Source organism: Phlebotomus papatasi, chromosome 2, assembly GCF_024763615.1.
Source record: "Phlebotomus papatasi isolate M1 chromosome 2, Ppap_2.1, whole genome shotgun sequence".
In the NCBI taxonomy this organism is placed as follows: domain Eukaryota; kingdom Metazoa; phylum Arthropoda; class Insecta; order Diptera; family Psychodidae; genus Phlebotomus; species Phlebotomus papatasi.
Window position 1 is genome coordinate 22,529,075 of NC_077223.1, and position 21,634 is coordinate 22,550,708.

Genomic DNA, 21,634 nt, shown 5'->3' on the forward strand with positions numbered 1-21,634 from the left:
GTTGTATGACAAAGGACCAATGAAACAAGAAGAATTGCAATATACACGGTAAAAAATTCCGGCACGTATTTGTTCCAAAAATTGGCTCGTCCACGGACATCATAATTTTTGGCATAATTGTTCATTTTATGAGACTCAAAAAGATACCCAATATTAGTAACGAATTTGTTCCAAAATGTAGCTCGTCCACAGAAACCGAAAATTTTTGGAACAAATTTGTACCTTCTAGGAGGAACAAAATGATACCCAATATTAGTAATGAATTTGTTCCAATAAATAGCTCGTCTAGTATAAAAGCGTATCCCTCCTCTCACACTCAGTCACCCGTCACCGAATCGAGGAGGACGCCAAATCTATGGCAATTTTCGTGCTACATGGTTTTAATTTTTTGATTCGAGATTCCCTTCCCCTCTTGCTGCCAGCATTCGCGTATGATTTCGTCATGCACGCGTCTGTATAAAACACTCTTAAGTTGATTCTTATTTGATGTTCCTTATGAACTTTCGCCACCGAAATCCATCTCGACTGAAATATAGTCCTTAACTGTAAGACGAAATCACTTACACGGATTTGTTCCCGACAATGGGAACAAAAAGATTCCCCATATGAGTAACAATTTGGTTCCAAAAATTACCTCGTCCACGGACATCGAAAATTTTTGGAACAAATATGTTACAGATGTAGGAATAATATTGTTATAAAAAATATGTACCAATTTGTTCCTGACAGTGGGAACAAAACAGCCGAGTACAACAAATTCTATTCCAATTTTCAGGAACAAATTTGTATAAAACGAAATCAACTCAAATTTGTAGATATTCCACCGTATCAAAACGGTTCCAAAAACTCTACAAAATTGTAACTGCATTTCATAACAAAACTGTAAAGAAAACTTTTTGGAACAAACAAATATCTTCTCTAAGTACAAATTGATTTAAAAAAAAAATGTTCCAAGGATGTTCCAATATTTTGGTCAGTGTCCAAAAGTGTTTACTGTATAGGATCCATTCTCTTGGACAGGGGGATATTTGTACTTACATTATCTTTATCCTGACTGTGCAGTGCATCCCCATTATAATTGAAGCAAACATCCTCCCTATTCCTCCGAGGAAACCTGAGGGGGCTTTGATAGCTCTGTTCGTGATGTTCTGTCTCCCTCCAGACATCTGAAGCTGCAGGAGGAGCAAATCGCACGTCATGGTGTCCACAACATAGCCAATCGGCGAAATACTTAGCAATTCATCGAACTCCTGACCCTGGCTTATGGTATCGTCAATGGAGAAGCCATCGTGAGCCACAGATGACCAATACCGGATGTCTCCTGTAGGAGACACTGCCAGGCATGAAGCCATCTGCTACATTCGGAAGAGGAGTCCATTATCAATAGCCAGCACGATCAGGCCACCGACAATGATCCAGTCACCTCTGGAAATCAACTCTCTGCAACTTGTAAGACTCTCGATCCTCCTGAAACTCAACCGATTTTCGACACACTAAAACATGCTTTGGCCAGGAGAAATTCCAAAACGTCGCCAGAAGAAGAGGATCAAAGTCAGCAAAGTGAATTGATGGAATAAAACTTTAAAAAATGTTTTTGAAGTAATATCTTCTCATTTTTATGCAACTTTTCCTTAAAATGAGCATCCGAGTTTGATCGAATTCAATGGAGTTAGAAAAAAGCATCGCAGTAACGTTCTTGCGCATATATTAATATAATCATAATTTTATTAATTTTCTTTGCTAAAATTCTTTTTCTATCATGATCACCCCCCCCCACAGTTAGAACCCAGCAAAACTTCGATCTGCAATTCTGCACTTTTTAAATTTTAACGTTTCTTGTCATTCAATCGGATACTTCGTGTGGCTTCGGGATAGTCGTGCGACTTCGTGAGCATCGCGAATTTCTTTCGTGTTTTCTAACCATTTCCTTCCCCTTCGTATTTTCTATTATGGCTGATTTAATAATATTGTATTATAACATTATAATAATATTGTAAAAAAAGAGAGTATTCACGTAAAATTGTTGAATAAAAATTGAATTTTAAATAAATTGAAATACATATTTTTATGTAGTTAAAATAATGTTTAGAAACATTAGAAAGGGTAGATGAAATGTAGAAATCATCTAAATACTCTAAAGAAATTCTGCCGATAATTTTAAAATTTTCTATAGAAATTCTGCAGAAAATTCTGCAGAATTTTCATACAACGATCGGATCCACCTTAGAACAAAATTCTGCAGAAATTCTGCTGATTTTTCGGCAGTTAGTAATTCAAATCTGACGAATTTCTGCAGAATTCTGCAGAATTTGCCGGGTGGGAAGTTGCACTGTGAGTTCTTTTTTTAGTGTTATTTTAAAAATTTTCGTTATTTTTCAAGTACCCGTTGTGTACATCTAATTTGTTAGAGATGGCGCTTCGACAGGGATGTAATTAGGGTAAAATCTTTTGGTATTTATTTTTATTTAATAGGCTGTGTGGATGTTGTCAGAACGTCCGGCCTAAAACTTTAAAGCGAAGAAGAAGAAGAAGAAGAATTTTATTTTATATATTTTTTGCTGAGTGTATTAGAATTATAGAATACGACGTAAAATTATTCCATTTTGAAATGAATTATTTTCTCACTTTCGCTAAAAATATCATTTCCAATGTTTTCAGGATTTGTATGCTTTTTTATTGTCAGAATTACTGTTTCTTTAGGGTAAATTAAGCTAATTCAAAACCTGCTCCAAATGGAAATCTTTTGCTACCCCAAATGGAAACGTAAATTTTTTCATAATAAAGACAGCATTAAATTTTTATATTTATATATTTCCTATACCACAGTTTCATTATTTAGTTAATTTTGCTCCAAATAAAGCGAAAATCCATTCATATTCACAAATTATAATTTATTCATTTCTCAGAAAAATTAAAAGTGTATCTTTTCATCATTGAATTTTTCATCGATCGACCATGTTTTCCAATGAAAAACACAATAAAGTGACTGTTATTTATTCGTTTTGTTTAACATTTATGTCATATTTCTGGCTAATTTTAGTTAAATTAAGTGCTAACCTTTATTGTTAACGATACGTGAAGTTTTCAAATGAAATAATCACTTATTTCGTGAACAAAAAGGGTTTTTCTGAAGTGTCTGCAAATGCTTCAATACGAAACCCCGGAAATATGATTTTTTTTGGAGAGATTTTCTTATTGTTTTAGATGGGAAAGAAGAAAAGACCAGGAATAAGAACAAATCCTGCACTCAGGAGCAACTTAACAAGGTTTTGGAAGCCTTTCGTCGCTGTTTCACTTACACTGTTTGTCTCCAATTAGAAACTTTCCCTTGTCTCCATTTGGATTAATATATTTCCAATAGAAACATTTTACGCTCGCGAATTTTTCTTGTATTTAAGAAGTTTTCAAATTATATCTAAAGAATTTTCACTAAACAGTAACATTCTAGAAGAGTCAAGGAGCAAATTTATGTAATTCTCTTCAGAAAAAATATGAACTTAATGTGTTGAATCTTCTGTCAAAATTAAAGCATCTGGATCTGGAAATGATTTCTAATTAGGACATTTACCCTATACATCTATTATTCCTCATTATTTTTGCTTCGTTGTGGTAATAAATTTTATAGAATGCATATGAAAATACAAAAATAAGGAATTGTTTTTTAACTTATGTTTAAATATCAGCATCAAGTGTTACATTTACTATAATGCTAACGAAATATCAAACCAGTAATATTATATTCATTAAATAGAATCTCAAATCAAATCAAATAGAATATTTTGGGTAAGAAAATACTCACATTATAAGATTATCACATCTGTGAAGTTTACCATTTCTTCTGAAGAAATCAGATTTCTACTGAAGATCTGACAGTTCTGTCACACTAAAATTGGCAAGTTATTGAAGAACTGTAATCTAAATTATTTCGAGGTAAGATGCTGAAATCTTTTCTATTTTATGTCCTTTTATGAAGCGAGACAGAAATTTACCCAGAAGTTTTTTTTTGCAAAGATCTAGGAGAATTTCAAGTATAAATCATTATGTGAATCCAACACGAGACACAATTTAAATATTTTGCCACAAACTTGCAAATTGAATTGAAGTAGGTTAAAAAAAACAAAAATTTTAATAGAGAATAAATTTATTTTAAAAATAGCTATCTATAAATTAGGATAAAATCATTACTTTTTATAATTATTCGAAACAATTAAAGATCAAGTCCATCATTTTTCTTAATTCTGCATAAAAATAGTAAGAAATAATAAAACATAATTGCTAACTCTAACTTATTCGTTGCATTGGAGTAGAATTTGTTTCTATAATACTTTCAAAACTTATTTCGAATCAGCTTTGGTAATACGATTGACATCTTCATGTGTCCTTTGCCTGGATTTCTTACACCGTATGATGTTGCATATCCATTCTCATTGACTGTGTCCATCTAAAATAAAAATAGGCTCTATCGTGACATGTGAGAACAGAGATGGTCACACTCAAGTAGTTCTGCATATTGCTTTCCATCAAAAGATGTGGTACCAATGAATGCCTGGAAATTTAAGATTGTATATAGTCAAGTGTGCTAATCTGGGCACTTAGCTATCTGGATCGTTTATGACGTTTATGGCTACGCTAACTAGATAATCTACTTAAAATAATATTTTTATTTCCGTAATATAGCCACTACAGTAACATAATATAACTAATCAACTTTGAGAAAAAGCAAAAATAATTCCAAAATCGAAAATGCGACCCAGTTCGTGTATGCTGACTTGTTTCAGTATTATCATTATTTTATAAATTTTCTTTAATATTTTTGATATTCTTTATATTATGTTTCTGAATGACACATTGAATAATTCTATGGATTTAGAAGAAGTAAAAAAGAATTTCATCAGTCCAAAAACCAGCGTTTAAGTAGCACTTTACGGAAAGCGATCTAGTTACCCCACCTTACTGTACAGGAATATTACAAGCAGTATCCAAAAATAATAAAGTATCAGTTTTTCAATTCATTTTTTAATTCAAGCCAATTTATTTTCATCTCACTTCGTCTTTTTACCCCCCGCCTTCCCATGCGTCTATCGCCGTCTTAGCGTCGATTCCAGCCTCCAGGACTAAACGATGGAAATGTCCCTTCGTAGACTGTGTGTTATCAGACCGAATTGAGAGAGATCAAAAACCACTTCCAAACCAAAGGTTTTTTTTTAGAAAAGTGGGTGGTTTTTTACATAAAAAAAAATACAAAAAAAATACAAAGATAAAAAAGAATTATGTACTGGTCAGCTAATCACCACAAATCTGGGTCAAAAAAATTTTTTTTTTACCCTCTCTGCAACGTCTTCAATTGTGATCCTTGGACTTTCTTTCTTTAAAGCACTTGCATTATCTTCAGCAAGGTTATCCATAAAGGTGGCAATCATGCATAGTGATATTGATATCCCCATTTCAAAATAGTACAAATTTCACACAGTCTCACACGCATGCCTGTCAGACTTTAAAATCCTTTGAAGTGTGTGAGGGAGTTTCTGACGTTCGGATATTTTGGAGTTGAAAAATTGCAGAGTCAGAGTTGTCAAGAGTGGGCGGTCTTGAAAGTGGTCCGAGGGGGTAGATAGTGGGAATTTGGGGTGGAATAGGGTGAGAAAATCAAAGGTTTATATATACTTCTCTCTGTGTGGAGTTCGAGCAGTATATTGGTGTCTATAATATTGAATAAAAAAATGGGACTTATCTTTCGTTTTTTAACACTAAATTTCTCTATTCAGGGATTCTTAAAACGGACATAGAGTTCATGTTGAGCAGATACAACGTATTTCGAAAAAAAACCACATATACATATTTCATGAATTTTAGAAGAACATACAGTAAAAATTATATCTTCTGTAAGGATTGTTAGTAATTATTTTAAAAAAGGAGGGCCGAAAATTTCTCAAAGCTTTTATTTTACGTAATATTTACTTGATTGCCTTGAAACCTTGAAAATTTAAAGAAATTCATAAAGATTATTTATTTTAAATATTTGAAGACTTAGTCACTTCTATATTGATTGCAACCAAATTTGAGAATTTTCGCTTATCAAATTTTGCCTCATATTCCCCTATTTGTTTCTTGAATTAAAAAAAATACGACTTACGATTGGTAGGGAGTCTTTAGCAAAGGATCGCACGTACTTCGAGCGCTTCACTTTTGAGGCACTTTTCCGTGAAATATTTTATGGATTGAAGTGTGGAGGCTGCATACGGCTTTATTTCGGTCCACAAGTGCAACTGAGAGCTTCAGACGAGTTGCGCACAGTTCTAAAATTACTGGAAATCTAAAAGAGGAAATTTTGTCAAAAAGTTGTGAATATTCGACTTTAGTTTATTCATTTCATTCATATATCGACAATATAAAAATATTTGATTAACAAGGATTTGAATTGAATTGCCCCCTCCGCCCTCTTCATTAAATTGAATTTACATGTAAGCTGAGTTGGGGCAAATTAAGGATCTCACTAATTGAATTAAAGAAAGTTTATCACTATTAAAAAATATAACAGACTTTTTGCGAAGGGCATTACCCCTAATTCCTCTCTGGGCACAAAAAATTTTTTGCCGATTTTGCAAAATTCGACCAAGTTTCCCATGTTCTCTCTCACTATATTTTTTGTGCACACTTATAATTCTTATACCAATAGAAGCCCTATTTATCTGACTATTTATGAGCCCAATTATTAGGGTAAGCACAAGTTGATAAAAAAATTATGGGCACAATACCTGTGGAATGACACCCCCAGAGGATTTCGCTGGTCGCTGTTTTTGCAATTTCTCACAATGCACATCATTTTTTTCACTTGCCACCACTAAGATCTATCATTAAGAGTTTTCTCACACCTTTGCACTTGTTTTTAAAGAACTTTCTTCACTATTTTCCGGATTTTTCACAAAAACTGCGCGAGTAAATTCGTGGAAATTGCTCCACGCGAGAACTGTCAAAAGCCGTTTGCATGTCTTTCCGCCAGATTCGCTAGTTGTTCACTACTAGTTCTTTGCACAACCGCACGCGCCGCCCTCACGCTCGATTTTTGAATTCTCTATAGAGAATTTGCTAAAATAACGATATTGACAGGGGGGTGATCATGATTCTAACCCTTTAACGACGAGACACTTTTTTCGGACTGAAGATCAACAATAAAAATTAAACTGGGAAACATAATCAATGATAAGTCTTACATCTAACCTTGGAAAGTCCAACAGAGTCTGATTCGGTGTATTTTGTGCTTCTATGAACGATAGGAACAAAAATAGCCCGAAAATTTAAGTAATTTTCCTGACAATACCAATGAATAATATTTTTTGCTTTAATGAAAATATTACGTATGAGTATTATAGTTTTTATTTCCAAAAGGGTTTTGCTTAAAAAAAATTGGAAGTATAAAAAATAAATAAAATTAATTATGAATTTGAGAATTTAAAAATTCGCCATTATTGAGCTTAATCATTTACTACATAGCAAATAGCTAGAGATTTGCAAAAAATATTGTAGATTCCTTCAACCTTCTACTTTACAAAATTATTTTCTTTGTGGGACACCGGTGTTCCAATCGTCCTTAAAGGGTTAAGAAGAAGTAACAAAAATATTCAATTTGTAATAATAATATAGCATTTAAAACTTGAGACCTTGGCGCTTGCATGCAATTATGCCGAAATTTGGCACACTACCCTACATTTATTTCCATGGCCGATATTACACTCAGTGGCCGCAATTAGAAGCTAGCCGAAATTTGGCACACTTCCCCTAACCGTTCGGCTGGGCTATATGGATCTTTTTGAATCCGATCGCCGTAGAAGAAGAAGAAGAAAAGAAAAACGGAAAATCGCTGGAAAATTGATTTATTAAAAAATAAAATGCCAACTTTATGATCTTCGCTGCTTCTGTAGATTCTTGGCTGCAATTATGGTGTTCTTCATGAGCATGGCGACTGTCATGGGACCAACTCCACCAGGAACGGGCGTTATGTGTCCAGCAACCTTCCGAACTTCCTCAAAATCAACATCCCCCACAAGACGCGTTTTCCCAGTGATGTCATCCTTGATCCTAGTGATACCCACATCGATGACACATGCCCCGGGTTTCACCATATCCGCCCGGATGAGTCCAGGCACTCCTGTGGCACTGACAATGATGTCTGCGCTTTTGCAGAAGCGCGCCAGCTCTTCCGGTGGAGTGAATCTGTGGCAAATGGTCACTGTGGCATCCATGGCATCGGTGTCATTGCGTCCATCGGCATGGAGCAGCATCGAAATTGGCATTCCCACATTCTTGCTGCGTCCAACAACCACGGCATTCTTCCCAAAGGTCTCAATGCCTGTTCGTTTGAGGAGTTCCTGAACACCCAACGGAGTGCACGGGATCAGAGTGTTCATGTCTAAACACAATCTCCCTACATTCTTCTCATTGAATCCATCGACATCTTTGTCACAGCTCACGGCATTGCAAATCCGACGTTCGTGGATGTGATGAGGAAGTGGAAGCTGAACCAGAATCCCATCAACTTTGTCACTCTGATTCAGTTCATCAATTATCTCTAGCAATTCCTCTTCTGAGATTGTGTCTGGGAGATTCCGCGTTGTGCTTTCTATTCCTACTTCAGCTGCAGCCTGAAAAATCAATCTGTGGCTTATCAGGGAGTTCAATCTCGCTTAGGTCTAATGCGTCATGTACCTTCATCTTGTTTTTCACATAAGTCTGACTGGCTGGATCTTCGCCAATGAGCACTGCCGTCAGCTGTGGCTTCCTGTTCCCTTCTTTGACCCACTCTTCAACTTGCCCACGCAATTCCTCACGGATCTGCTTAGAGATCTGCAGTCCATCGATCAGCTTGGCCATTCTGCTGAAGCTGGAGAGAATCCCATAGAGATTATTAAGTGAAATCCTCCAAGGAATTTTCCCATAGCAATAAAAAAAATATAAACGCGAAAGCACAGCAAAGCTCACCTATTGCTGTGTATCAATAGTTTTTTCTCAACAGAGACGCCCCTCATTAATTTGTTCTTCATGATTGAACACTTCCCGGATTGACTTCCTTTCCACACGAGATACAATTCCCGACTGAATCGTCTCAGCGAAAACATTGTGTTTTGATACCCCTTTTCTCTCGTCAATCACAAGTGATTGCATCAGAAGATTATGTACAAAAATATTTTTATGTCCCAGAAAAACGAACAGATCAATGTTTATCATGCAAAATGCGACATGAATCGTCATCAAAAACCTCCCAAAATTTCAGCCATTTAGGTGAATCTCTGTACCATGCCAAATCTTCTCAATTTCCCACCTTGTTTTCCACAATTTCCCAGGGTTTTCTCTATCACTACAAACTACACACACTAAAGGCACAATAATACTGAACTTTATTATATTTTTCAGTGCAAAAAATCCCAGAAAATAAAGATTTATTTGCACGTGTTTTGGTCCGTGTCGAAATGACAGGTGCACTGGTGAATTCCAGAGATGTCGAAGGTTATCGAAAGCATTTTTACGGTTCCCGGCTGTTTCAATTGCTTTGTCAGCTCATTCTGCTGCTACTGATTTTTTCATGAGGGTTTTCTGCGGCGTTTTCTTATCACAATTTCACATGCTTTTTGTGTTTTTGCTGGAAAATTATCAAGAAATGTGTGAGAATTTTGCAGTAGGAGTGGCAGCTTTCGTTAAGTTTCCCCTCTTAACAAAAAATAACGAACAGTACGATTTGATTTCCCAACGACAATCGCAGCAGTGCATTTTTTCGAGGCATTTTTTCTTCCAATTTGTTTCAATTTTCTTAAGTAAATCCCACTGAATTTAAGAAAAATTGCTGTAAATCTCAATCTGAGTGTTTCAAGAACATTTTCTGATAGAAATATTGACATTTTTTTCCCTAAAATAAAAAAAAAAGATGAAAAAATCTTGAACATAACCTCAAAAGGACATGGCGTCCATCTTTAATAATGAGTGGAGTGACTGTTTCTTTAAAAACAATTTTATTATAGTTTCTAGTGATTTTTACAAAGTCCTGTGTCTAATGTCGAGAAGCGTATGATGGCATTTGGAGATTTAGTCCTTCCTTTGCCTCGAAAAATGTGTAGGAAAGTGTAATTTCATCGACAAATTCCATCTTGGGATCATCACAGAATTCCGGGTCGATGTAGAAGAACACAGGCATATCTACCTCTTCATTGGGATTGAGCTGCTGTTCCTCGAAGCAGAAGCACTGGATCTTGTTGAAGTACTGACCAGCTTCAAAGGGAATCACATTGTACGTGCTGATGCCGATGACAGGTTGATTGGTTGGATTTCGAGCTGTGTAGAAAGCCAGAGCTGTTTCTCCAGGAGACACCTGTTCCAAGTAAGTCACAGAAATATATATTTTCAAGCTAGAGTATTTTCCATCAATATTACCAATATTTCCACTTGCTGTGGCTTAAAATTCCACCTCATTGCTGCCCCAAGATCTGCATTGAATTTTATCTTGAGCACTCTTTCTTTGATTCTCTTCATGGACTCCACTTTGGAGCCATCGTGAGTTAGGGAAGTTGTTCCACCGTAGCTGTAGGCTTGACAGAACATTCTATACAGGGGAACAGCCGCATAACTGAGCCCCACGGTCAAAACACCGGCAGCTGTTACATAGTACAATGTTGATCTCAATTTCTTCTTGGTCTCTGGATCACGGGGTCTTGAGCTCCATAGCCTTGTCTGTTGCAGTGTATTTCTCAGGGTGTAAAAGCCATTTCCGGTAATTTTCCTAAAAATCCCTGGAGACAAGACTGCACTTTTTAACATTTTTTATTCAAAAATTTTCTGCGAATTGCACGTGCTGTGGAAAAACATAAAATTATGCTTACTGGGCCAAAGATTTAAAATGACAATGATTCTACCCACCTCAGGAATACCTCTACAACAAATTCTTACAAGACTTTCATCCCAATTGTTCAATTTATTCCTTATTTTTACTAAAAACTGCTCCTTATGGGTTTGTTTTGGTTTTGAACACCTGACACCAGTGTTGCCAACCTTGCCAACAATTTGGTGACAGTTACTCCTCAGATGCTCAAATCTTCCAAAAATCTCCTAAATTTTAAATGTTTGAATTTAAATATTCACCGGGAGTCCAAGGAGTATGCCTTGTGCGTATTGCGTGCGTAGGGGAAAGTACTCTCCCTTCGAACGTTCATGCCTTCGAATATTGTAAATTTATTATATTTTTCCTTAACGACTTAGACTTTTCTACTAAATATTATCTATCTTATTATAAACCACGAATCTCCTAAGAAAATAGAGGGCCTAGTAGACCTTCATTTCTAGAATTTATAAAAAAAATTGAAAATGGACTCAAAAATTTATTTTAATGGTCATTTGAATATGTGTTTTTTTTATATTTAAAATGATTTTTTGAACGAACCTACTATTGTAGACAGTGGTGGGTTAATTATGGTTGATGTTCGTCAACAAAGTTCTTCTCGAGAAGCTTACTATATTTGTGGGTGGTAGATAATTTGGAAAGCCACCCATCCCATACCTTCCCTTCGAATTTTAGAATTTCATGCATTCTTCGAATGCTCATCTGGTAACTCTACCGCCATTTGATGTGTCATTATTCGACAACCTCGCAGTTACAGTAGACTCTCGATAATTCGGCTCTTTTAAGATCGGGCTACTTTTTAATTCGGGCGGCAGTTAAATTCGAAAATAGTTTGTTGACATTTTTCAAGTTCGATTATGATTATCAAATGAAGCAAATATGGTCAAATTTGCCATGCTTTATCTGAGTTGTGATGTTATTTTTCATTATTAAGTGGTTTTCATGAAATTTATAATATCAATGAGCATGTAAACTCAATATGAGTATGCAAATGAACAAAAAATCGTTACATTTTAAACAACTTGACGCCCGAATTTCTCTCTAATTCGGTTGACATTTCGGTCCCAAATGCCCGAATTTGAGAGAGTCTACTGTATTTTGTTTTGTTTAACGTGCAGATTGAAGTAATTTAAATGAAAAGTATTCACTGTGATTTTTATTCCGACAAAGGAGCATAAGAGATAAAGAAAAATAATTGATGAGGACATAATGTTGTTGGCTCTCCAAGAATTGAAAGACAAAGCTATGAGTCTGCACCAGGCACTCCACCACCACGGTATTGCCAAGACAACGATTTAAGAGCTTTGGGGCTGTTTGATTAAAGCTACGAGGACATTATAATCATTATATGCAGTCAGAATTCTAAGAATTCAGAGGTGACGAAACTGCGAATTGAAGTGCATTTCTTTTTTGCGTGAATTGAATACTTGTAGCTATAACTGTCCAGAACACAATGATCAGGATCATCACAAATATCCACCAGATTTAATCGCTTATAAGCCCGGAACGCTCAGAACTGCATGAATTTATCTAATCCCTCACGCATTGCGGAAAGTATGCTCATGCTTAACCTTAGCTCTCCCGGATTGTTGTGTCATAGGGTGAAAAGGTGAAAAGAACATATATTTGCCGTCCCCACTCATATAAAAAAATTAGTTCAAAGTAAAATTATTCTTGTTCCTTGGGGGTTCTTGGGGAAAATAGCAAAATTTGCAGCTTTGTTATTCTTATGTGTTTTGATATATAGTCTGGAAAAGGTGGGACAAGAATGGAGCTTAAAAATCTTCAAATCATTCTGTGGCTATTTCACGTTTACCATTGTGATTTTTCAGAATCTCAAAAAAGTGGCAGGAGAACTGATTGATAAGATATCACATAAGACACAATTTCCAACATTTTGTTTATATTTCTTCCGGGATAGACATAACCTCAATTGATTAATTTCAAAGCGGCTGAACGCTGGTTTGTATTTTAGGGTTGTCATATTAATAAAATGACTTTTCCAACAATTTTATTCCCAGAAAAAGCAGTGCTTCAGAAAAATTAAAAAAAGAATTATTTGTTAGCATTTTTTATTGTAGTGCTAGTTTCCGTGAGTACATTAGGCCTCAGTCTAATGTCTAATCATTAATACGTAATTTAGTGTTTCAGCAGCAATATTTTCCTAGAAAATTTTAGATTCAAAGGGATGTACCGTCACTTTCGAAGGCAAAAATATAGCACCATGCCTTGGAATAAATTGACATCATATTTTCATTTTTCTTGTAAGGAAAATCTAAGAACTTTTGAATGCTAAATAAGGTAGATATGGGAACTTCATAAAGTAGAGAATTTTTCGGTATAGCGAAAAATTAGCTTCAAGATGTGTGCTTCAAAAAACTTGCCTTCACATTGGTATGAATTTTTGATAAAAAGATGGGTTTTTGAAGTAAATTTGTGTGTGTAGGCAATTTCTTTCCAGAATCAATTCTATTAAAGATAATTTTCATTAAAAAAAATTGAAAGAAATTACTCGCTACACGTTGGAACAAAATTCAACAGTAATTTTTGAAGGAAAACATCACGATTCGAGATTATTTTTCATGAAAATTTGTTGTTTCACTGCTGGAAAAATGAGAAATGCGTTTGTGGACGTTCCTTGGGATAATATTTTGTAAATTTTTGTGTAAAATACCCCTAAAATGTAAAAGAAGAGTGTTTTTCTGGAGATTTCATTCCTGGTGGAATCCACTGCAACTTTGAAGAAAGGAACATTTCCTCTCACTTTTTTTCTTCTGTTGAAAATGTTTTTGAGATTAACGCGAAAAAACGATTTTTATCCACAGCAAACTGCGAATATCACGATTACGCAATATTCATAAAAATAAGGACAAAGTTTTGAAGTTATATTCATTCCAGAAAGTCAATAGAGATGCAAAAAAATCCGTCAATGAAACATGTAATATAGATAATTTCTAAAAAAAAAAATATTCTCCTAACTTCTAGATTAAAATTTTCGGACCTAAATGCTCATTCGAATCTCCTAAATCTAGGGAAAATCTCTTAGAGTTGGCAACACTGCCTGACGCCCCTGACGACACAAGAGCTTTCGGGAGCTTTCGGTGATTTTCGGGAAAGTTTTAGTACACAAATGAATCGTTCGGGTTTCCCGCCAATATTTGGTCACTAGGAAACCTGTTATTGTCCAAACAAAAGTTCTTCAGGATAAGAGTGAATTTGTGCAAGAAATGGATTTTGATTTAGATGATCCATTGGATGATATCCTCAAAAGTGATGAGAGTGATAGTTTTTTCGATTCGGGAGTCAAGAAAGATGCAGCAGGTGCCAAAACTCCAGTACTTGCCAAAAAGGATCCTCCAGGAAAGGCTAAAATGTCCGATCTCTTTGGCATTGGAAAGCCTGAAGCAGCTCAAATAACTCCAAATTTGCCAATTAAGAAACCAGATCCACCAGCTCCTGTTGAGCCGCCCAAAGTCAAGGCAGAAGTCAGAAAGGAGACTCCTAAGAAAACTCCTGAACTCAAAAGCAAGGTTTCTTTTGACGATGATACAGATTTGGATTTGGGATTTGATCCGAAACAGCCAAAGGTCAAAACAAATATCTTCGATGATCTCCTGGGAACGCAGCCAACTAAAACCCAAGGATTCCCGCAGAAATCGGATCCTAGACCCAAGACAACTCCAGCTCCTGTGTCTCGTCAGTCAACTATTGATCGAGATGATGGGGCTGTAGGGCCACCAGTGCCGACAGGACGTCCTAGGACGGGAGGAAGGGCTACAGGAGCTATTCCTGATCCACTTGGACTATTCTCTGATACTCGTGAAAATCGGGAGAAGGAACCGGTGAAGCAAGAGCCTCAAGGTAAAAGTGCTCCTGTTGATTGGCTAGGATTGGGAAGTGATGCTCCTAAAGACAATCAGCCTAAGAAGGCGCTTCAGGAAGAGAGTATCCCACAAAATCCAGAAATTCAAGATTCTGGGAAACAAATCCTGGAAACTATGCATCATCAGGAGGCACAATTGGTGTTGGCGTCGCAGATGAAGAGCCAGGAACGTGCTTTGGTGGAGATTCAGGCTCGTCAGGCGGATCTCTTGCGACGACAGGAAGTGCAGTTCTCTGAGCTGATGCAGAAGCAAATGCAGAGGCAAACTATCCTCGAAGAGAATATCAGGAGGCAGCAAGAGAAAATTAATTCTCACATTGAAGTACTTATGAATCAACCTGTAGTTGCAGGATTCCCTAAAGAAAGTGATGAGCCCAGGAATCAAACGGATACATTGGAAGTGGTAGAGCTGAAGGCAGATGTAAAGAGGCTGGAGCTAGAGAAGTTGCGTCTGGAGGACTTGCTGTCGAATGTGAAGAGTAATCACGAGGAGGAATTGATTTTGATGGAAAGAAGCCACAAGAAGCAGATTAGTGTTCTCGAGGAGACCCTCCAGAGTCTGGAGAATCGCTTGAAATCCGAAAATACCAGCCTGGAAGAATTTTACACCAGGAAAATTGCAAAATTGGAAGAAGAAAAGAAGAGTTTTGTCAGGGAGGCAGAAGATCATTTAGAGGAGCTAAAGACTACCCATCGAGACACTGTTGCCAGCTTGAGAAGTGACTATGAGAATGATCTCCAGAATCTCAAGGAGGATCATAGGAAAATTGTTGAGAATATTCGTGAGTCAAAATTGATGGAATTCTCAGTTATTCAGGAGAATTCTTCCTACCTTCAGCAACTTAAAACAGCCTCAACATTCCTGGAATCTGCTTCGGGGAATATTGAGAATCTCAAAGAGACGATTGATGAGAGAATTAGTGGAATAGCTGCTGACAAGGCACGTGAAATTGAGGCACGAGAGAGACAATTAGAGGAGCAGCTCAAAAGAGTGGAAAGAAGTCGAGATCTAGCAGAAGCTGAACGTCTTAAGCTTCTGGATCTGGTACAGACTCTCGATGTCAAGCTCAATAAATTGTCTAAAGAGGCTTCGGAGGAACAGTGGATGCTCAAAGAGAAGCTGGCTACTCTGGAAGTTGAGAGGGCTTCTTTTGAACGTGAGCGAGATCTTGTCCGGGAAGAGCAGAAGCGTCATGAGAAACGCATTGAAGACATGAGGCAGATGGCTCAGGAAGAGCACAAGAGACTCTTGACAAAGGTTGAGGATGAGCGAAGGAAAATTGTTGAGGAACGCCTGAAGCTGGAGATGATGGAGAAAATTAATCCAGGAAGAACATCCAGGGCTGAAGTTGAAATTGCACTGAAAGTGGCTGAAGATGCAGCCAGAGAAGTTGATAGAGAACGTGAAAATCTTCTGAAACTCCAGCGAGAGTGTGAAAGTATGAGAAGGCAGCTCAGTGATCGAGAGAATGCACTGAAGAGGCGAGAAGTGGACTTGGAAGCTGCCTTGAGGACAGCTCAAGCTAGAGAAACAGCCGCTGAGAGTGCTCTTGAAGGGGCCAAAGCTACAGAAGCTCAATTGTTTCAGAAGTATCAGCAATTGCAGCAGAATTCCAAGGATCTCTGCCAGAGGGAGGAAAAATTGTCCCAATCATGGGAGAAATTGAGCAAGGAAAGGCTAGAATTGCAGGCAATGAGGAGAAATCTCACAGAATCCAAATGTAGTCTCTGTCGATTTGGTCAGACTAATCAGAAAATTACAGATCTGCTCAATAGGACATCTAGTGGAGGAGATCAGTCCCTTACGGAAGAAATTGAAAAACTTCCTAGTATCACTGATGATGATCTCTTGAGTGCCTCGAAGATACAGAAGAATCTGTCTAGGAAAAAGATCTAAAGAGCAGACTTCTTTATTTCCAGTTAAAACAGTCGTATAAAATGTTACATTAAAAAAATCAGTTGACGTGTTGATCAGGTACTCGTCAAAATACAGTTCCCGGGAGCTAAGACCCAGATGCTATTTTTTACTTAGGCAAATGAGAGTACCGTTTTCTTGATGATTTCCACACACTCATCAATTTGTTCCTGGGTAATAACCAGGGGAGGAGCAAAACGGATGATATCCCCATGAGTAGGCTTGGCCAGGAGTCCATTGTCCCGGAGTCTAACACAAACATCCCAGGCGTTGAATTTCTTATTGATTACAATGGCATTGAGGAGACCTTTTCCACGGACAATGCTAACGACATCTTTGGGCAAAACACTAAGGCCATCGCGGAGTCGCTGGCCTAACACTGCCGCATTTTCAGCTAGATTCTCTTCCAGGAGAACCTGAAGAGCCGACATGGCTACTTTGCATCCAAGTGGATTGCCTCCGTATGTGGAACCGTGCTCTCCGGGTTTGATAGTCAGCATAACTTCATCATCGGCCAGGACAGCAGAAACAGGATACAATCCTCCGGACAGAGCTTTGCCCAGAATCAAAATATCCGGACGAACATTTTCATGTTCAACAGCTAACATTTTTCCAGTTCTAGCGAGACCAGTTTGAACTTCATCCGCAATAAACAGTACATTGTTGTCAGAACAGATCTTCCGGACTCCCTTGAGATACCCCTCATCGGGAACAACAACTCCAGCTTCACCCTGAATTGGTTCCACCATAAAGGCCGCCACATTGGGATCTTGGAGTTTTTCCTATTGGGAAATATATTAGACATAAAATTGAAACGTGCATGATAATGACCTCAGAGTGAACTCTCATCCAATTGATACCACTTGAACTGGTGCGGCGATCTCGTGCACAAAGCACTTGACCTACCAAAAAATTTTCCATATTTGCCAAATGGCCTGATAAGAGATAAAAATAGAAGAAAAAAAATGCTTTTGCGTTTTGGAACTTACGGACAAAGTGGAGAGATCGTTGTAGGGGACGATATCGAAGCCAGGCATATAGGGTCCGAATCCTTTGAAACTGTCCGGATCTGTTGAGGCAGAAATGGCTGACATGGTGCGTCCCCAAAAGTTACCCTCAGCAAAGACAATCTTAGCCTTATTTTCGGGGATCTTCTTGACGCTGTAGCCCCATCTTCTGGCCAATTTGCAGGCTGTTTCACCCCCTTCAACCCCAGTGTTCATGGGTAGGACTTTATCATAGCCAAACAGATTCGTAACATACTCTTCATACTCTCCCAGAACGTCCGAATAGAAAGCCCGGGAAGTCAATGAGAGCACCTGAGCCTGCTCTACGAGGGCTTGAATGATCTTTGGGTGGCTATGACCTTGATTGACCGCAGAATAAGCGCTGAGAAAATCATAATATCTCTTACCCTCGACATCCCACACATGAACACCTACAACACACAAAAATACTGAAAATTTCCCGCCAAAAACAAACACCAATCTCAAGATCCTTACCTTGGCCCCTGGACAAGGCCACCGGGAGTGGATGATAGTTATGCGCCCCGTATTTGTCCTCACGATCAAAAACAGCCTGAGATGTGAGTTTTCCCGTCTCACTGGGCTTCACATTGGTGGATTGGTATGCTAGACCAAGACGTTTTGCAACTGCAAATCTTCTAATGTACCTAAGGCTCGCCATGATTTACACAATATTGCAGAATAAATCTTTTGGAATTAGAGACAATTACGCAGAACTTTTCACGGAGATCAAAAGTATGACTAAACGGCACAAGGAATAGAATTGAACTGGTTGCTGGGGTCTGTTTGCGAGAATCAGCAATAGCTCATTTGGTCAAAATGGGAAGGAGAAGTAAGGCCACAGCCTTATGGCAACAGTGGGATTGGAAAGATGTTGAATCTCATACACCAGAAAGAGGTTTTATATCAACTGTACTGAAATACTTTTAGGGAATTTTTAGGATTAGCAAAATCCGAAAACAAATTGTGCATACAATTATTATATTAAAATTGTAATAATTATTGTAATAAAAAATATAAAATTTATTAAAAATTTTTCATAATTAGGCCAAACGGTTGGAGATAACGACATGAGATCTTCGAGGAACCCCCCATAAATCGGCCTTGCTAACATTAACAAAACCTTCATTTCTATCACCCTTATCCTTCCCACCGCAAAAAATAAGCTCTTTTTAGAAACAATCATGAGTTTTTTCTTAATTCTTAACTAGCTTTAGTACCCTTAGAATATTTATCTAGATGATCTTTTGTCCATTATACCAAAACTATCTTGAAACATTCATTTTTGCATTTCTCCAAGTAGGGTAAATGTCCTAATTCAAAACCATTTCCAGACGTTTTAACTTTGACAGAAAATTCAACACATAAAGTTCATATTTTTTCTGAAGAGAATTACATAAATTTGCTCCTTGACTCTTCTAGAATGTTACTGTTTAGTGAAAATTCTTTAGATATAATTTGAAAACTTCTTAAATACAAGAAAAATACACAAGCGTAAAATGCTTGTATTGGAAACATATTAATCCAAATGGAGACAAGGGAAAGTTTCTAATTGGAGACAAATAGTGTAAATGAAACCGCGACGAAAGGTTTCCAAAACCTAATTGAGTTGCTCCTGATTGCAGGATTTGTTCTTATTCATGATTTTATCTCCTTTCCCATCTAAAACAATATGAAAATTTCTCCAAAAAAAATTCACATTTCCGGGATTTCCTATTGAAGCATTTGCAGACACTTCAGAAAAACCCTTTTTGTTCACGAAATAGGTAATTATTTCATTTGAAAACTTCAATACCGTTAGCAATAAAGATTAGCACTTAATTTAACTAAAATTAACCAGAAATATGACATAAATGGTTAACAAAACGAATAAACAACAGACACTTTATTGTGTTTTTCATTGGAAAGCATGGTCGATCGTTGAAAAATTCGATGGTGAAAAGGTACACTTTTAATTTTTCTGTAGAAATTAACAAATTAAAATTTATGAATATGGAGAAAAAATTAACTAAATAATGAAACTGTGGTATAGAAAATATATAAATATAATAATTTAGTACTGTATTTATCATGAAAACAATGACGTTTCCATTTGGAGTAGCGAAAAATTTCCATTTGGGGCAGGTTTTGAATTAGCTTTATTTACCCTAATGTTTTTGCACTATTATTATGAAAGATTTCTAATGATCTTTGACTGATATGATTTTATGTTTCGGATTTTAATTTGAAAACTTGAATACGAAAAAAATTAAAGACTATTTTTTCAAAAAAAAAAATGTCCACCAAAAAATTTGACCACCAAAAAATCCTTCTCATTGGGTTTGTAATAGAGTACTCGATCGATAATTAAAATGTCCCAGATTCAGGTTCCCTTTAGGTCGAAAGGGGTTTTTCTAAAATATTAAGGATGTTCGAATTTCGAATGAGTTTCACTGTATATAGCCGCCATCAGCCTCATTCTCCCGATCATCATCAAAGCCAGAGGTCAAACGGTTACAGATAACGGCTTATAACCATTACGGACCCTCCGCCACCTCACCCAGGATAACATATAGACAATTAACATGGATTCGTTTTTGCCAATGATTACTCTACATCTGAAAAGGCTTGAATCCACTTCTGTTGTTGGGTATTCCTTGTTTTATTTTGATTTATCATTTTATGACCTCTAAAAGACCTTTCTTCCTCCACTTTTTCACTTCTGTTTTCTATGCAATTTTTTCTTCTTACTAATTTTTTTTTATTTTTCCTTTGAAGCTCTTATGGGAAATGTAAACTCTTTTTACACGGGGCGCAATTCGGTCAGGGATCTAACCGGGTTCTACACTATCATAAAGCTCGTTTTTTGCTTAATGAATGACTAATGCCCTAGGCAGACTTACGGCTCAAGCATAGAGATGACTTATTAATAAACTGATGAGAGAATGTAGTCTAATCATAGTTTTGATCATAAATCCGTTAAGCCGTCTTTCGGCTAAGTCGTAGGTCTATCTAACACATAAAATCTACTATCGAGGACGAGATTAATATGGTACATTTCTTTTTATTCGAGGACAAAAAATTATCACACAGTTCATTCATAGCTTTCAAGGTTTTTAACCTTAAAAGACAGCTTTTTGGGAAGATCAGTTGAAGACAAGTGTAGGGGAGACTGGGGCAAAAAGTCACATTATTGAAAATTTGGAAATTAAATATCTTCCAAGATAAAAGAGATAGAGGCTTAAATTTTTTTTCCATTAGATGGCCTCTATAGACCTTCTTCAAAGTCGTGAGTTTCTTAGAATTCGAACAAGGATTTCAGAAAATAAATAATATTGAAATTTTTAGCCCTATTTTTAAAATGTTTTCCTTACAGCAGATATCAATTTTGACCTACTTATTTTCCAAAATTGATGCACTGGTAAATATTTCCTAAATAATTTGGACTCTTTGAATACGAAACCACTATCTATTTTAGAATTTTACAAAGATTCTTTGTAAAAATGACCACTTGGGGTAAAAAGTAACAAAAGGTATGGAGCAAAAAGTAACAAAGACTGAAGCAATTTCTGATGTCTCACGGCGAGAAGAAACGTCATTTCCATGTTTCGCCGCTTTTTGTTTACATTGATCAAACGATTAGCAGGTCTCTTGTGTATTTTTTCTAAAATATCTTGAAAAGCGCTTTTTTCGTTCAGGTAGAGAAAACTGTGTTTTTAAAAGGCAAAGGGCGTTAAGGTAGCTTGTAAAAAAATAAAATATCCGTATTGTTAATTTTTGCCCCAGTTCCCCCTAATGTTTTGTAACGCGAACGATTTAATTTTGACCTTATCAATTTAAATATTTAAATATAAGTGTGAAATTAACTCTCAAATTATTATGTAATTTAACTGATGAATGGTAAAGCCAAAGCTAAAGATAATTAATTGAAAGTAGTTCTTGTTTCTAGG

At 36.6% G+C, this 21,634-nt stretch overlaps 4 protein-coding genes and 1 long non-coding RNA gene across 6 annotated transcripts; 1 reads left to right on the forward strand and 4 right to left on the reverse strand.

The window, feature by feature from the left end:
* Window positions 1–4,123: 4,123 nt before the first annotated feature.
* Window positions 4,124–7,044, reverse strand: LOC129803083 (uncharacterized). The gene is made up of 3 exons (XR_008751835.1): window positions 6,756–7,044; window positions 6,134–6,313; window positions 4,124–4,546 (listed from the first exon to the last, which is right to left on the reverse strand). It is a non-coding gene; the product is annotated as an uncharacterized LOC129803083 (long non-coding RNA).
* Window positions 7,045–7,855: 811 nt separating this feature from the next.
* Window positions 7,856–9,501, reverse strand: LOC129803051 (bifunctional methylenetetrahydrofolate dehydrogenase/cyclohydrolase, mitochondrial). 2 transcript variants are annotated; one of them, XM_055849377.1, is made up of 3 exons: window positions 9,317–9,501; window positions 8,704–8,878; window positions 7,856–8,639 (listed from the first exon to the last, which is right to left on the reverse strand). In XM_055849377.1, exons 2-3 carry the CDS (start codon window positions 8,866–8,868, stop codon window positions 7,896–7,898), a joined length of 909 nt encoding a protein of 302 aa, XP_055705352.1. In that variant the 5' UTR covers window positions 8,869–8,878; window positions 9,317–9,501; the 3' UTR covers window positions 7,856–7,895. The 2 variants fall into 2 exon arrangements, with proteins under 2 accessions (XP_055705352.1, XP_055705351.1); XM_055849376.1 differs by having other exon boundaries at window positions 8,977–9,488.
* Window positions 9,502–9,984: 483 nt separating this feature from the next.
* Window positions 9,985–11,039, reverse strand: LOC129803062 (cytochrome c oxidase assembly protein COX11, mitochondrial). Its single transcript, XM_055849398.1, has 3 exons — window positions 10,903–11,039; window positions 10,420–10,837; window positions 9,985–10,357 (listed from the first exon to the last, which is right to left on the reverse strand). The coding sequence occupies exons 2-3, from the start codon at window positions 10,801–10,803 to the stop codon at window positions 10,040–10,042; spliced, it is 702 nt and encodes a 233-aa protein (XP_055705373.1). The 5' UTR covers window positions 10,804–10,837; window positions 10,903–11,039; the 3' UTR covers window positions 9,985–10,039.
* Window positions 11,040–12,719: 1,680 nt separating this feature from the next.
* On the forward strand, window positions 12,720–16,778 carry LOC129802992 (cingulin-like protein 1). The gene has a single exon (XM_055849271.1). The coding sequence runs from the start codon at window positions 14,110–14,112 to the stop codon at window positions 16,660–16,662; it is 2,553 nt and encodes an 850-aa protein (XP_055705246.1). The 5' UTR covers window positions 12,720–14,109; the 3' UTR covers window positions 16,663–16,778.
* On the reverse strand, window positions 16,660–18,503 carry LOC129803038 (ornithine aminotransferase, mitochondrial). The gene is made up of 3 exons (XM_055849353.1): window positions 18,183–18,503; window positions 17,670–18,118; window positions 16,660–17,462 (listed from the first exon to the last, which is right to left on the reverse strand). The coding sequence occupies exons 1-3, from the start codon at window positions 18,364–18,366 to the stop codon at window positions 16,794–16,796; spliced, it is 1,302 nt and encodes a 433-aa protein (XP_055705328.1). The 5' UTR covers window positions 18,367–18,503; the 3' UTR covers window positions 16,660–16,793.
* Between the last annotated feature and the right edge of the window lie 3,131 nt (window positions 18,504–21,634).

Coding starts and splice junctions, on each gene's coding strand:
- LOC129803062 (XM_055849398.1), bottom strand. CDS start 10,803: ATGTTAAAAAGTGCAGTCTTGTCTCCAGGGATTTTTAGGAAAATTACC. Junction 10,358..10,419: donor CACAGCAAGTGGAAATATTG/GTAATATTGATG, acceptor TACTTGGAACAG/GTGTCTCCTGGAGAAACAGC.
- LOC129803051 (XM_055849376.1), bottom strand. CDS start 9,113: ATGTTTTCGCTGAGACGATTCAGTCGGGAATTGTATCTCGTGTGGAAA. Junction 8,879..8,976: donor CTATTGATACACAGCAATAG/GTGAGCTTTGCT, acceptor GATTCTCTCCAG/CTTCAGCAGAATGGCCAAGC. Junction 8,640..8,703: donor ATGTGAAAAACAAGATGAAG/GTACATGACGCA, acceptor TTGATTTTTCAG/GCTGCAGCTGAAGTAGGAAT.
- LOC129803038 (XM_055849353.1), bottom strand. CDS start 18,366: ATGGCGAGCCTTAGGTACATTAGAAGATTTGCAGTTGCAAAACGTCTT. Junction 18,119..18,182: donor GGCCTTGTCCAGGGGCCAAG/GTAAGGATCTTG, acceptor TGTGTGTTGTAG/GTGTTCATGTGTGGGATGTC. Junction 17,463..17,669: donor ACGATCTCTCCACTTTGTCC/GTAAGTTCCAAA, acceptor ATTTCCCAATAG/GAAAAACTCCAAGATCCCAA.
- LOC129802992 (XM_055849271.1), top strand. CDS start 14,110: ATGGATTTTGATTTAGATGATCCATTGGATGATATCCTCAAAAGTGAT.